This window comes from Cornus florida, unplaced genomic scaffold, assembly GCF_030987335.1.
Source record: "Cornus florida cultivar Cherokee Brave unplaced genomic scaffold, ASM3098733v1 CherokeeBrave_3.0.0_Hap2_Chr09, whole genome shotgun sequence".
NCBI lineage: Eukaryota > Viridiplantae > Streptophyta > Magnoliopsida > Cornales > Cornaceae > Cornus > Cornus florida.
This window is the reverse complement of record NW_026775579.1, coordinates 36,200,473-36,215,866: the sequence shown is the minus strand read 5'-3', so window position 1 is coordinate 36,215,866 and position 15,394 is coordinate 36,200,473. Positions and strand designations below refer to the sequence as shown.

General features: G+C 35.4%; 1 protein-coding gene across 1 annotated transcript; it reads right to left on the bottom strand.

Moving 5' to 3' along the window:
- Positions 1-888: 888 nt before the first annotated feature.
- LOC132272483 (UPF0481 protein At3g47200-like) lies at positions 889-2,280 on the bottom strand. Its single transcript, XM_059773626.1, has one exon. The coding sequence runs from the start codon at positions 2,278-2,280 to the stop codon at positions 889-891; it is 1,392 nt and encodes a 463-aa protein (XP_059629609.1).
- Between the last annotated feature and the right edge of the window lie 13,114 nt (positions 2,281-15,394).

Genomic DNA, 15,394 nt, shown 5'->3' with positions numbered 1-15,394 from the left:
CATAGGCAGAAAATTCAATTTGCGAGAGAAAAAACAAACATGTTAACCTGTTTATCACCCGTCTATTTGAGCTCTGACCCACCCACCAATTGTCACCCCTACCCCTAATGATACCAAAAATGAGACTGGGAAAGATGAAGAGATTGAGTGTATAATTGCAAAACATAGCTGAGTGACGTTGGAACCGGTTAATGTCGCGTTTATGTTGTGAGTGCAAAACATGCATTGTTGCTTTATTGATAGTTTAGGCTTAAATAAGTCATTGCTTGGGCTTGGGCTACTATTATTGTTTTTAGTTTTGGGCTATACTCTGTAACCCCTTTTGGGCTATTCAAGCATCCTAATATATTTATAAAAAATAATAATAATAATAATAAAAAAACAATTCAAAAATTGTAATTTTTTTTTAATAAAATCAAATATTTAACAATCAATGTTATTAAAATTAAAAATTATAAAAAAAGAAAAGAAAAGAAAAGAATAACAGTTATAATTAATAAAAAATATTTATTTATATATTAATTATTAATCGAACCGGTTTGAGAGGTATGCAAATTAAAAACTTTCTTTCCAAATCTGCTTCCAATCCTATTAGCATGATTCCAAATCCGTCTAGGGGATGGGCTGGTTAAATTGGTATTCCTATTAAAAATAAATAAATAAAAGACAACTGGCACTGCAATATTTCAATATCAAACAAGCTAGCTGAAAGATGCTTTTAAACAAAATTGAGCAATTTTTAATGAAATTGACCTTATTATAGGGCCTGATTGTAGAATCATACACTAAAGTCATTGAGAACGTACATATGATCCACACAATAGATCATAAAAGTCAAGAGTCATCCACATTATTATTGCTATGTTGTGCGCAACAGCTGATACCTACTCAATAATAAGAAATCATGGCGTAGAAGGTTTGCAAAAAGGCGAGCGCAAAAAGGACAATGGCGGCAATTACTGATATACCCGACCATGGATTACCGAAATAATCATGTTTAAGCTTCCCGGCAGAAACTCGCCAAGGCTTGCAGAACCCCATCGCCTCCTTGTAAAGCGTAGCGTAGAGGAAATGGCGCGGAACAGCATTCTTGCAAATGCCATTGAAGAGTTGGGACACTGCTTCGCTCGAACCTAAGTAGTTGCATATGATTCCTGCTTCCTCGAACAATTTAACATCGTCTGGGGTGTCGATGAGGACATCCATGAGAAAAGCATGTGATGTGAAGTAGCTCTCGATCCAGGGGCAACATTGCTCGAAAGCAATGAGGTTTCTCAAGAATGGCTCCGTGGATTCGTAGATGGAGAAAGGCGGAATTTCCAAGTGGCCTTTTCTGAAACAAAACCAGCAGCTACTACAACTAAAGGGAGTATTGAACTTTATGTCGAATAGGTTTCTTTTCTTACCCGCCTTTAATTTGACTCCCGCCAAGTGAAGTTCTGTGGCCGAGTATTTGAACCCGGGTTGCTCTTCGTATGTGAAATTGGATGAAGAATCATCATCACAAGGCCGCAGATAGTAAATGTGGAAGAGATGGAGCATGTGATACGGACTTATGTTTCTCATTTTTTCGACACCACCATTTTCGAGCCCCATCATATCTCCGAAGAATGAAAGTACCCATAGAGTAAGGGAGTACTCTTGGTTGTTTCTTTCGTTCTGGACCTTTTCCAGCACAGTCAGGTTGAACAATTCTTGAAGAACGAAGAAAGGAATCTGATTCTCGAGCAATAGCAAGTCATGTTGGACCGCGTAGTACTTGAAAGGGTTCCACAAAATGGGGTCATAATCCTTCTGGAAATTCCGGTAAAGCAGTTCGATTATGAAGCAGCCATCAATAAGCATCACTTCTGCAAGACTCGCATCATCTTTAGCTGCAACTGCATCAAGTTTGAGTTCGGCATAACAAGTCCTTACAAGTTGTTCCTTCTTCAACATAGCGGCCACACAAGCTCTCTTTGTTTCCTCAAATGTCTGAGTCCGGTCTAGTAGGCGACGCATGTAGCTCAGCTTGACGGACTCCATTGCTTCAAGGCGTGGTGTCCGCCGGTGAAGAGGGCCAATGGACATGGCGGTAGGGCTGTACTTGCTTGCGTTCTGCTCGCGAAGGACATCCGGGACCCTGTACATGATGGGCATCCTTGGACCGGAAAGATGGGGATCATTCATTGCCTCAGTATTGTTTTTTTCGTTGCGCTCCATTTTTGTCTCTAGGGATTTCAAGAGAGGAGACAGAAGCTCATCTTCGGGCGAGGCATCGTGACTTTCTTGGTTCGCCATCACCGATCTCTTACTTCTGAGTTTGAGCAGGCAAGACTAAGCTCTCTGGTTTGTGTGTGATCAGGGAGGTGTTATCTGTCATTAGATGGGAATGATTTTATTTTCATCTTTAATTGGGCAGACCATGACCAACATTTTTGGTGGAAACATATTCAATTAAAGTAGAGATTTCTCTCTCTACTATGTGACAGAATCCAAGTGTTTAAATCTGGTTTGCTTAAAATTCTTTGCAAAATTTCATTTTTCCATAGCATTACACTCCAAAGCAAAAAAGTTTATTATTATTATTATTATTATTGTTATTATATTTATAATGATTTAGAGTTAGGAAGTTGGAATTAGACTAATTAATGTGAGGGAGAGTTGACGTCAGTCTTCGTGATATTAATTAATATTTATTATAACGTTAATTTCTATCATATAAAATTAGTTAAATTTGTTCGACTGTTAAATTTTTTTTTTTTTTTTTTCTTTTTTTCTTTTTTTTTTTTTTTGTTGAATTCGTTGTCTAATACTTTTTGAATTATATGGAGATTGGATTGGCATTGACTTTGACAAATTGACCTTTTGAAGCAAATCACTTTCTTCCATCCAACCCCTAATACAATACCTACCTCAGTTCTTCAACATTGTACATGAAGGTGGCATTTGACTATCTGGTATGACTATATGCCGTACGAACCTCACTGTTATTCGTCAAATGATATGACTGATTGATATATATATATATATATATATATTTACTGGATCTTAGAAGTTGGTAAAACGAGGAAAAAACTAAAAACCTTCGTTCAAGGTGGTTTAATGCGTTCGCATAACACCGTACTATTCTTGACCTGCATCAATAATCAATAAATAGTACCGGTGCTTTCACTCTTCATTGAAGGTGGTGTAACGTGTGTGTTCACATTACACGGTCCAAGTCTTGCCCAGCATCAATAATAAAAGTAAAAAATAAAAAATAAAAAGAAAAGTATTAGTTGGTTTGGATATATGCATGGATTTCAAAATATATTTATCTGAATTTACATATAAAAAAGTTAGTTGCTATTGAAGTTGGATTCTAGAGTTTAAGGTAATATTAAATTTGAAGAACAAGAGAAATATTTTGTTACAAAACATTATGCAAATTGAACAATAATTCATGAATTCCATTTTGATATTAGGCCTCTCAAACCTGCCAAGCCTTGACATTTAGAAAACAATTAATCATATGGTAATTATTCTTTAGAATTTGAATTAATTACACATGGGTAGACCATTTAGTATTTTTTATTACTTTACCCTCCCCTAAAATTTGGCTCCTGTGTTTTTTAGGTAGACTTGTTGACCAAATTTTATAAAAATAATAATTTTATTTTTTCCTTGTATAAAATGTAAATATAAGGACATTACTAATTTTTCATACTCAAAGTCACTTTTCAACTGTCAACGAATAAATTAAGAAAAGGTCAATGTAATGTAAATTGTCCAAACTTCAAAAAAGGTCAATGTGCGTAATAAACTTTAATCCTAAGTTCATTAATTTGAAATCCTTCAATTCAAATGCAACATAAATGCAACATAAGGTTACTAAACAGACATTAACTGTTATAAACAACGTACTAAAAAATATTAAAATTTATAATTATTAAACAGGTGCAGGGTTACAGAACAATGCAGTGGATCTAAGAGGCCACACTAAGCGTTTGGTGTGCATAAATGAAATGGAAGGGAATACACATTCCAACCATCTTTTTGTTTGGTATGCAATTTAAAGTGAGAATAGTCATTCCATTGGAATAAAAATCCATTCCACAACTAAACCTATGGAATGAACATTCCACTCCAAAGTAAAAAAAAAATTAAAAAAAAAAATTCTTGAAAAATCCTTATGTTCCAAGTCCAACCACCACCGCCTTCTTCCACCACCACCTTCGCCACCGCCTTTTACCACTACCACCTCCATTGCCTTCCACCATAGTTACTACTATCATCACCATTGTTGCTTTCAACCACCACACCTCTGCGACTTCCACTGCCCTTCCACCATCACCACCACCACCCCCATTGTAACCACCACTAACTTCCACCACTACCATGCACCTTCGACCACTGCCACCTCTATTGCCTTCCACCACCGTCACCATTATCGCTACCACCACCGCATTCCACTACTACCACCTTCCACCATCTATACCATTGCCGCCTTCCACCACTACCACCACTGCCACAACTATCGCTGCCTTCCACCACCATCACCACACCATCGTCGTCACCACCTCCATCACCATCACCACCGACTTCCACCACCGTCATCGCCTTTCACCACCACCATTGCCGCTTCCACTACCTTCTACCACCGGCACCTACGCCATTGCCGCCTTCCACCACCACAACACCACTGCCTTCCACCATCATCACCTACACCATTGATGCCTTCCACTACTTCCACCATCGCTTTCCACCAACACCGTCGCCGCCTTCTGCCACCACCGCCTTTGCCGCCTCCAACACCACCTACACCACTACCTCTTTCCACCTCCATGGGCATCTACCACCACCGTCATTTCTTTTAGAAAAATTATAGAATAATGTTAATTTGTTAATTTAATTTATTTGTCAGTAAGAATGGTATTTTGGATAATTCAATTTGAAATTCATTCCATTCTAAATTTTAAATTGGTCTAACCAAACATTATAATGATTATTATCATTTCATTTCCACACGTTTCATATTTACAACAAAACAATAGAATGAGAATGACCATTTCATTTTATTCTCATTCTCATTTTATTCCCACTTTTATTTTATTCCATTTATTCATACCATAAGAAGCTAGTGTGTATATAAATAGATGCACACCCTCTTTGATGAATTGAAGATTTGAAGGTAGTGTATGTCCTATTTAATAATGAGCAACATAAAATACACTTGAAGAAGTGATTCAAATCATACCACAACTCTGAGTAACTAAAAAATGCATGGAATTATAGAGAAAGATTTATTCCATGAATTGTTCATTTAATTAATTTTAAATAAGTTGTCTTGCTAAGACCAATAATTAATTAGAGCTGAGGTTTTAGTTAATTAAAATTAGTAGTAGAAAGTCCAAATAACTAAGTGTGTATATATATATTAGACATGAAAGAGCTAAATCATACATGTTTTTTTTTTTTTTTTTTTTACCATTCCCTCACCATCCAAATAAATTCTTAAAAATCACACCAGGAAAAAAAATCTAAATGAAACTCAAAGCACAAAAAAAAAATAATAATAATGATTAAAAAAAAAAAAAACAAATTGCCATTTCTATCAATTTTATCATCAAATGAGTTTAATGGTTCATGAAGTTTTAATAATTAATCAATATTTTTTATGCTAACAAGATCAATTACAGTTCAACTCTTTTATTTTTTTATTTGCGAAATCTATCTTTCATTATTATTTACAAATATAAAATCTTATCATAACTAAAAAGGGTAATTGTGATATTTTAAAAAAAAATTATTAATTTTTAAAATTAAAATTAGAAGTGTCATTTATTTTAAAATTAAAATACAATTTGTATAAAAGTGTAGGACATATACCGCATCCCTACATGTATGTACCTAATCATCTTCAATTTTTGAGATGTATTCAATTTTGAAAATTTTAAGCATTTACCTAAGCTTCTTCAATTTTTGCAAGACGTTGATTAAGTCAACAAGAACCAGTCAAATGTAACCCAAGAATTGTGGTGGTCATAGAAAATGCAGCCCTTTGCACATGTTTAAGGTTGCTTCAAGTCAACTTGGAAAATGGCTTTCAAATTACATATCAAATTTTATTTTATTATATATATATGCCAGAGTGACGCCAGACAAAGAACCCTCCCACTTGGTTTGGTGAGAAGAGTCGTGCATAAGTACCTTATCTAAAAAATAAAAAATCACCGTCACGACTGTAACAAGTAACTTAAGTTAATTACACAAAATCTGATAAATTGCAATATGGTTCCATGTTACCTTCTTGAAATAAGGATGTCTTGAACCCTATGAAATTGTCCATGAGTTGCACAAAACTCCTATGGTAACATAAAATCCTTCTAAACTATAAAAATTCTGCTTTAATCTACATACCAATATATATCTGCTTTAATTTCTTACAATTCCGGGGCTATAATGGTTAATCTAAAAGGGTAATTTGGGACACCATCTGTTTCTTAATGTTAACTTATTGAAGGGGGTGTTATCAAACTTTTGATATTTCAAGGTAGTTATTTGTTAACAATTTAACAAACTGGAGTAATATGCAAATATTATAGTAATTTTTTTTCTTTTTCTTTTCTTTAATTCCATTTTTTTTTTTTTTTTTAAACGTGGGATAAAATTGAGGATGATGTCATAACCAGTGACGTAATTTTTGGATTTTTTGGTTGTAGTGTGAGAGTCCAACGTGAGATTTATTGTGGGATTTAAGTTTCCTAACAACCCTAAAAAATAAATTATTATATGTGCTACTGCTATCATTATTGTAAGCGTTCTAGAAATATTTACCAAAGCTTACTTCTCCAACAAAATTATTATATAAAAATTACAGTGAAAAGTCTAACGAAAACTAAACTCAAATGCTTATTTTAAGCCGCAGGGCCATAAATTTAGTAAGGGGCTGTCATTACAATAACATGACAAAAAAATATTTGAACTTGTTTGGCTTACAAAAAGTAAGGATTTTTTTGGGCGAATGGAAAGGGTTGCGGACAAGTCAGGAACTGCTATAGTTTTAAAGGTGAGTTTCAAACAATATTCTAATAAAAGATTTTGGGAGGCGATTGTATGAAGGACTGGAATGACCACCTTCAAAGGTTCTTTTTGCCTTGAAAGATGACTTTGGGAGAGTTCTATAGTTAGTGGGAAGGGAAGACGAAATGAAAAGTGCATGACTTGTAATTTAAAGGATTGTGAACTATTTGTTCAAAAGTAATTGCTGAAAGTAATGAACTAAGAGTAGACATAATATAAATTCATTGTTGGAATGAAAGATACTTGAATTGAAATTGATAAGCAAAGTGTTGTGTTGTTGTGTGTGTTGAACTGGGTTTGCATGCTAGGAATAAGTGCTCTATTTATAGAGCTCTTCCTGCAGCAGTTGGAAATGGCGGTTCTAGCAACAGTTAGAGATGCTTCTAAGTGGAACATTCGGATTGTGCCACGTGTCCCATGTCTTCCCCAGATTTCTCATAGTGTTGACATATGTAAAATAATGTGTTCCCATGATCTACAACTTTTGAGGGGTGGTTTTGCACGTTGAATGCTTGTTACAAGCATTTACCCACGTTTTGGAACTGCCACATAGAAAAGCGGTGGTTCCATCAGTAGTTACACCTTTCACTTGGCTTGTCTCTAAACTGCCAAGTGTCCCATAACTTGGTAGTTTTTCTCCATATTTGAGGTTACTTCTCAAAATTCCTCTAATATACGTTGTCCATGATCCCAAACAGTTCCTAGTTGATGGCCATAGCAGTTGAATGAATAAACTAAAAACTTACTCCTGGCTTGCTCGTATATTGCCAAGTGTCCTATGTCTTGGTGGTTCCTTCTTGTGCGCAAAATCCCTCTTCCCCTAAAATTCTGAACTTACATATATATATATTACTCATATATATATACATCATCATATTTATGCATGTCTCCTTTAATTTGGTAATTTTTTTTGCAGCTGAAGTTTCCACTTGGCGCATCTTCATGGCGCCAAGTTTCCCATGATATTATAATTCCTTCTTCCATACATGACATAAATATTATCCATGAATATATATATATATATACCATATTATATACATACACGTTCTCCACCAATTTGACTAACCAACCAAGCTTAAACTTAGGTAGTTTGCCATAGTTTAGCAAATTCCTAAATTTGGTCAATGAACCTGGACATTAATCTATCGTGTAATTGCAATTGCATAATTTCTGAAGCAACTCTTATAATGTAGGAGACTTTTTAGGAATATACTTTTACTTCCTTCAATGAATAAGTCTATTTTTTTAAATGACTAAGTCTCATGCCTTTCTTGGAATTGCTCCTACAAAATATGAAATACTATAGGAGTGAGGAGTTACCATTCTAGGTGACCAATTCAAAGGTACACATGGTTGCTTTAGTATTTTCCATTTGGCAGTAATAGACCATATGTGCTCTTATGGTGGGCTTGTATTTCATTGAATCCCTTTCACCTTTGATTCATTCTTTAGTGTCACGTGTCAGCATCTGAATGATTCCATACTTAAGACTTGGGTGGCTGGGTAGAACTGCCTACGTAGTAGCATTCATTTTCCAATTGCTGGAACTAATCTGGTGTGGCAAGTTCAATTAGAACTCGCCACATGCCAACTTTCCATTTGTCCATATTTGTGGTATTGACATTTGCCCCCCAAATTCTATGCGTTGTGGAGTGATCACAAGGTGTGAAATTTTATATTTTGAGTGAGGCTTTAGCATGTAACAAAAAAATTTCCATAGTGGCTGCCATTATAGCTTCCATTGTTCTTCACAACTCAAATTGCACTTTGAAAAATAAAACTAACTACTAAGATGAAATGTATGTAAAATAAGCAAGATTTTAAGAAAACTCTATATACGAGTCAATATAAGCTAAGGCCATGTAACTTGGCTCAATCTTTTATACCTTTATGCTTGACTTTATACTTAGAAATTTTTAGCAAACTAGCCAAAGAAAACTTTGGTCTTTTAACTATTTGAAGTGGGTTGAAGTCTAAGTATGGATTCCAATTGAACTAGCCAAAGTATCTCTTGCAATAATATTTGGCCTTTTCATACTTTGTTTTATTCAATATGATCATTCTATGTACTTAGAGAAATTTTAAAAGACATGGCCAGTGAATCGGCTATTGGAAAGTAAACATCTTCCACAGTACCTTATTCAACCTTCCAATCTCCACTTCCATCTAGGTTAGAAGGTTCACACCAGATTTTCATTAGGCCGATTCTTGCATTTCATTCTCACATATTTTTATCATTGAGGGTGAGATATTTTTGCATCTTTATTATTTAGGGGAGAGATATTTTTGCATTGAAGGGGAGAGCGCATGATCATTGCATTGACTTTTGGGCATTATTATATTTCATTGCTATTTTATGCTCGTGCATCTTTTTTTATTAAGCTTTACGGGTAGTTTTGTTGAGCTGATGTGCAGATTATAGAATTGGGATGCTACAAGTATTGAAATTTCAGATGTTTCAAGAAAGAGTTCTGTTTTTGTTTATTTTGGGCAATCATTGTAATTTGCTTTTCCTGCTTGGGTAGATTATATGTTGTCTTAGGGGTTTTGTCACGAAATTGCCAAAGGGGGAGATTGTGAAATGTAAATTTGTAATTTGGCTAATTTCATTGTCAAAACGAGTCCGATCGAGTTGTAGATTTTTGGTTCGATTTTTCAAGACTCAAGAATCGGAAGCGGAATTGAAGAAGTTCAAGTATCATACTTTGATACACTTTGGGATGGTGAGAACAATGCTTTAGGAAGGTAAGAGAGTGCCTGAGGACACTTGGGAGATTAAAAATTAGGTTTTTGGAAGATTTTACATTCTGCTTAACTTGAACTGGTTCAAGATTTCTTGGAATAGGTTCAAAGCTTGCAAAATTCCTAAGAGTTCAAGTCTGCCTAACTTGAACCGGTTCAAGTGTGCCTAACTTGAACCGGTTCAAGTGCAATGATGAATTTTCAGATTCACTTCTGGCCTACTTGAACCGGTTCAAGTCCCTCCTAACTGGTTCAAGTCCCTCAGACCAAAATGGTAACTTGTTTTCCTGGTCTGTTTTGACTTTCTACTTTGGATAGACTTTTGCTATATTGAACATGCACAAAATTGACGTGATTTACAAGTATTTTTAGGTTTTCCAAACATCTATATAATCTCTCTCTTTACTCAAAATTAAGTACGGCTTTTTGGAAAAAAAATTCAGATATTTTTAAAGAGCCTTTAAGAGATATTTTTCAAAAAATCAAACCTGAATTTTCTGATTTTTTTTTTAAGAGCACACGTAAACACAAGAGTGATTTAGGAGTGTTGTTTTCTATCTCATCGGAATTGGAGCTTAATTGAAGATTCAGAAATTCCGAGAAGTAGGATTTATCTACCTTCACATAAATTCAAATTTGAAGAAGAAGAATTTTTTTTATCACACTTTGAAAGGATCAAGGCACTTGCGAAGTGTTGATGATCTACCAGTAATCCTTCTATAAGGTTCGAAGCATAAGTCTAATCGAGAGCTATTGGACGGGAAGTCGCAAAGCCATGGACGTTTAGCGAATTGAGTCTTGGTAGAGTGAATGGGTCGAAGATGAAGATAACAAATAATCGTGAAGAAATTCATTGATGATACACTTCCTAATTCTTAATATGATTAATAACTAATTTTCTCCTTATATTATACTTTAAGTGTTTTAGTAAATGTTTGTACCCAAATTGGGCTTTTGATTGTGCGGTCTTACATGGGACCCACAAACCAGTGCAGTGGCAGATGAAAAAAAATCTTAGGTTTCGGAGAAGCTAAATGATCATTTTTGGTCTTTTGAGTAGGCCCGTTCCATTAATCTATCAGAAGTAACTAAAAACTCTCTCTTTCTATTTCAAAAAAGATATTTTCACACTTCAAAATGTTTTCAACCCCTTTTCCCTCCATTTATAAGATTTTACAAGTCTTCTAGAGCCTTCCTCTTTCATCCTCCTTACTAGGCCGATCCCTTGGGCTTTTCTTTGGATATGGATTCATTTTTCCCCCTTCCTTTTGGGCTTGGAGATTATCTTAGTAAGTAATGAGCCTGTTGGACTGTTATCCGACTGGGCAATAACTCTCTCCGGGTTCGGTTGTCAATAGGATGGGTTATACCCAGCCCAACTTATTTTTGGTATCTTCACCTACCCCTAATCTCTCCCTAATTGATTAGGGTGAGATTATCGAAGAGACACACTTATGATGTAACGGCTTAAGACGATGACGTGGGGGAGTGGACAGTCGGTTCAGAGTCCCATACTTTGAAATTTGAACCCTCATCATTATCCTGACGCCTCGGTCATTGAAAATGCTTCTATTAAAACCCTTAATTTGTGCTTTCAGGATTTCTCTTCTGTCTTTCTCTTTCTGTATTTTGTCATTTGTTATTCTCGGCTAACAAAATCTTCTCCAGTGAGCTTTTTCTTGGGGGTTTCTCATTTTCCCGCCTTCTGCGGTGTATCCATCGAATCCATCTCTTAAGGTTAGTCCCGATCCTTGGTTTCCTTTCAAAAGAACTTTCTTCTCTTTCTTCTTTATTTCTTTTGTCACTTCAATGGCTCTTGACTTAGAGATTCAACGTGCGAGGTATGAAATCCCCGCAAATGTTATTATTAGATAATGTCCCGAGGGGGTGATAATGCTTGTTAATAATTGAAAAGATGTTATAGAGTTGTGTGGAATTGGATGAAGAATCATTATCACAAGGCCGCAGATAGTAAATGTGGAAGAGATGGAGCATGTGATAAGGACTTACGTTTCTCATTTTTTTGACACCACCATTTTCGATCCCCATCATATCTCCGAAGAATGAAAGTACCCATAGAGTAAGGGAGTACTCTTGGTTGTTGCTTTCGTTCGGGACCTTTTCCAGCACAGTCAGGTTGAACAATTCTTGAAGAACAAAGAAAGGAATCTGATTCTCGAGCAATAGCAAGTCATGTTGGACCGCGTAGTACTTGAAAGGGTTCCACAAAATGGGGTCATAACCTTCTGGAAATTCCGGTAAAGCAGTTCGATTATGAAGTAGCCATCAATAAGCATCACTTCTGCAAGACTCACATCATCTTTAGCTGCATCTGCATCAAGTTTGAGTTCGGCATAACAAGTCCTTACAAGTTGTTCCTTCTTCAACATAGCGGCCACATAAGCTCTCTTTGTTTCCTCAAATGTCTGAGTTCGGTCTAGTAGGCGACGCATGTAGCTCAGCTCGACGGACTCCATTGCTTCAAGGCGTGGTGTCCGCTGGTGAAGAGGGCCAATGGACATGGCGGTAGGGCTGTACTTGCTTGCGTTCTGCTCGCGAAGGACATCCGGGACTAGGGCTGCAACTTGGGCTGACCCAACCCAGCTCAGTCCCAACCCAACCTCAACCCGAATTATACTCAACATGGGTTATGGTCATAACCTAGACCGAATATTTTCGGATGGGTTAGGTCGGGTTAACGGGTTGAGAATTTTTTTTTGAAATTTATATATATTATATATATATAAATTATATATATATATATATTATATATAAATTATATTAATTTATATAATATATATATATATATATAAATATATATATATAATATTTGATTAGATTATTATAAAAAAAACAATATATTTTTAGGTCAAATCATTTCAGCCTCCCCTATCGCTCTATCTTCTCTGAACTTCCCCCCTTCCTCTCTCTCTCTCTCTCTTTCCAACTGTAAAGTACAAAATCTACAAGAATCAAAAAGTTCAAAACCCAGATCGGCACATCATTTCAGATTGTTCAAAAAATCAAAACCCAGATCTTTCACTTTCCATCGCCCGCTGTTCCGTTCGCAAGCTCTAGCCGCCGTCTCTCTCTCTCTCTCTTTCCATCGCAAGCTTCAGCCGTTGTCTCTCTCTCTTTCCATCCCAAGCTTCAGCCGTTGTCTCTCTCTCTTTCCAGATCTAAATATGTTATATTTTTGTTCAGGAGAGAGAAAGAAAAAGAAAGAATTAGAGTGGAAAATTTTCTGTTTCCATCGCAAGGTTCTACCCACATATAAACCAGATCGGCATATCATTCAATTGTATGTATGGGTAGAGAGAGAAAGAGAAAGAAGAGAGAGAGGAGAGAGAAAGAAGAGAGAGAAATTTTTATTTTTATTTATTTATTTATTTTTGGGTTGGGTTCGGGTTGAGCCCGAGCCCAACCCGAATATGTTTGGGTTTTGACAAAATCCAACCCGAACATGAACCCGATTTGTGAATTGTATGTCTAAATTTCAAAATTTTTGGGTTGTGGCTAGGCTGGGCTGGGCTGAGTTAGCCCGCCCAAGTTGCAGCCCTATCCGGGACCCTTTACATGATGGGCATCCTTGGACTGGAAAGATGGGGATCATTCATTGCCTCAGTATTGTTTTTTTTCGTTGCGTTCCATTTTTGTCTCTAGGGATTTCAAGAGAGGAGACAGAAGCTCATCTTACCGCGAGGCATCGTGACTTTCTTGGTTCGCCATCACCGATCTCTTACTTTTGAGTTTGAGCAGGCAAGACTAAGCTCTCTGGTTTGTGTGTGATCAGGGAGGTGTTATCTGTCATTAGATGGGAATGATTTTATTTTCATCTTTAATTGGGCAGACCATGACCAACATTTTTGGTGGAAACATATTCAATTAAAGTAAAGATTTCTCTCTCTACTATGTGACAGAATCCGAGTGTTTAAATCTGGTTTGCTTAAAATTCTTTGCAAAATTTCATTTTTCCATAGCATTACACTCCAAAGCAAAAAAGTTTATTATTATTTATAATGATTTGGAGTTAGGAAGTTAGAATTAGACTCATTAATGTGAAGGAGGGTTGACGTCTTTGTGATATTAATTAATATTTAGTACAACGTCAATCCCTATCACATAAAATTAGTTAAATTTGTCCGACTGACGAATTTCCTTTCGATTTTTTTTTTTTTTTTTTTGCCTTCTCATGGTTTTAATTTGTTGTCTAATACTTTTTGAATTATATGGAGATTGGATTGGCATTGAATTTGACAAATTGACCTTTTGAAGCAAATCACTTTCTTCCATCCAACCCCTAATACAATACCTACCTCAGTTCTTCAAGATTGTACACGAAGGTGGCATTTGACTATCTGGTATGACTATATGCCGTACGAACCTCACTGTTATTCGTCAAATGATATGACTGGTTGATATATATATATATTTACTGGATCTTAGAAGTTGGTAAAACGAGGAAAAAATAAAAACCTTCATTCAAGGTGGTTAAATGCGTTCACATAACACCGTACTACTCTTGACCTGCATCGATAATCAATAAATAGTACCGGTGCTTTCACTCTTAATTGAAGGTGGTGTAACGTGTGTGTTCACATCACACGGTCCAAGTCTTGCCCAGCATCAATAATAAAAGTAAAAAATAAAAAATAAAAAATAAAAAGAAAAGTATTAGTTGGTTTGGATATATGCATGGATTTCAAAATATATTTATCTGAATTTACATATAAAAAAGTTAGTTGCTATTGAAGTTGGATTCTAGAGTTTAAGGTAATATTAAATTTGAAGAACAAGAGAAATATTTTGTTACAAAACATTATGCAAATTGAACAATAATTCATGAATTCCATTTTGAAATTAAGCCTCTCAAACCTGCCAAGCCTTAACATTTAGAAAACAATTAATCACGTAATTATTCTTTAAAATTTGAATAAATTAAACATGGGTAAACCGTTTAGTATTTTTTTATTACTTTACCCTTCCTTAAAATTTGGCGCGTGTTTTTTCAAGTAGACTTGTTGACCAAATTTTATAAAATAATAATTTTATCTTTTCCTTGTATAAAATGTAAATATAAGGACATTGCTAACTTTTCATACTCAAAGTGACGAATAAATTTAGAAAAGGTCAATGTAATGTAAATTATCCAAACTTCAAAGAAGGTCAGTGTGCGTAATAAACTTTAATCCTAAGTTCATTAATTTGAAATCCTTCAATTCAAATGCAACATAAGGTTACTAAACGGACATTAACGGTTATAAACAATGTACTAAAAAATATTAAAATATTAAAATTTATAATTATTAAGTAGGTGCAGGGTTACGGAACAATGCATGGATCTAAGACACTAAGCGTTTGGTGTGCATAAATGAATGGAATGGAATACCCATTCCATGTTTGGTATGCAATCTAAAGTAGGAGTGGTCATTCTTTTAGAATGAAAATCTATTCCATAACTAAACCTATGGAATGAGCATTCCATTCCCAAGTAAAAAAAAAAAAAATTAAAAAAAAAATTCTCGAAAAATCCTTATGTTCCAAGTCCAACCACCACCGCCTTCTTCTACCACCACCTCCGTCGCCGCCTTTTACCACTACCACCTCC

What these genes read in the sequence shown, in the direction of transcription:
- LOC132272483 (XM_059773626.1), bottom strand. Translation starts at nt 2,280, where the DNA reads ATGGCGAACCAAGAAAGTCACGATGCCTCGCCCGAAGATGAGCTTCTG.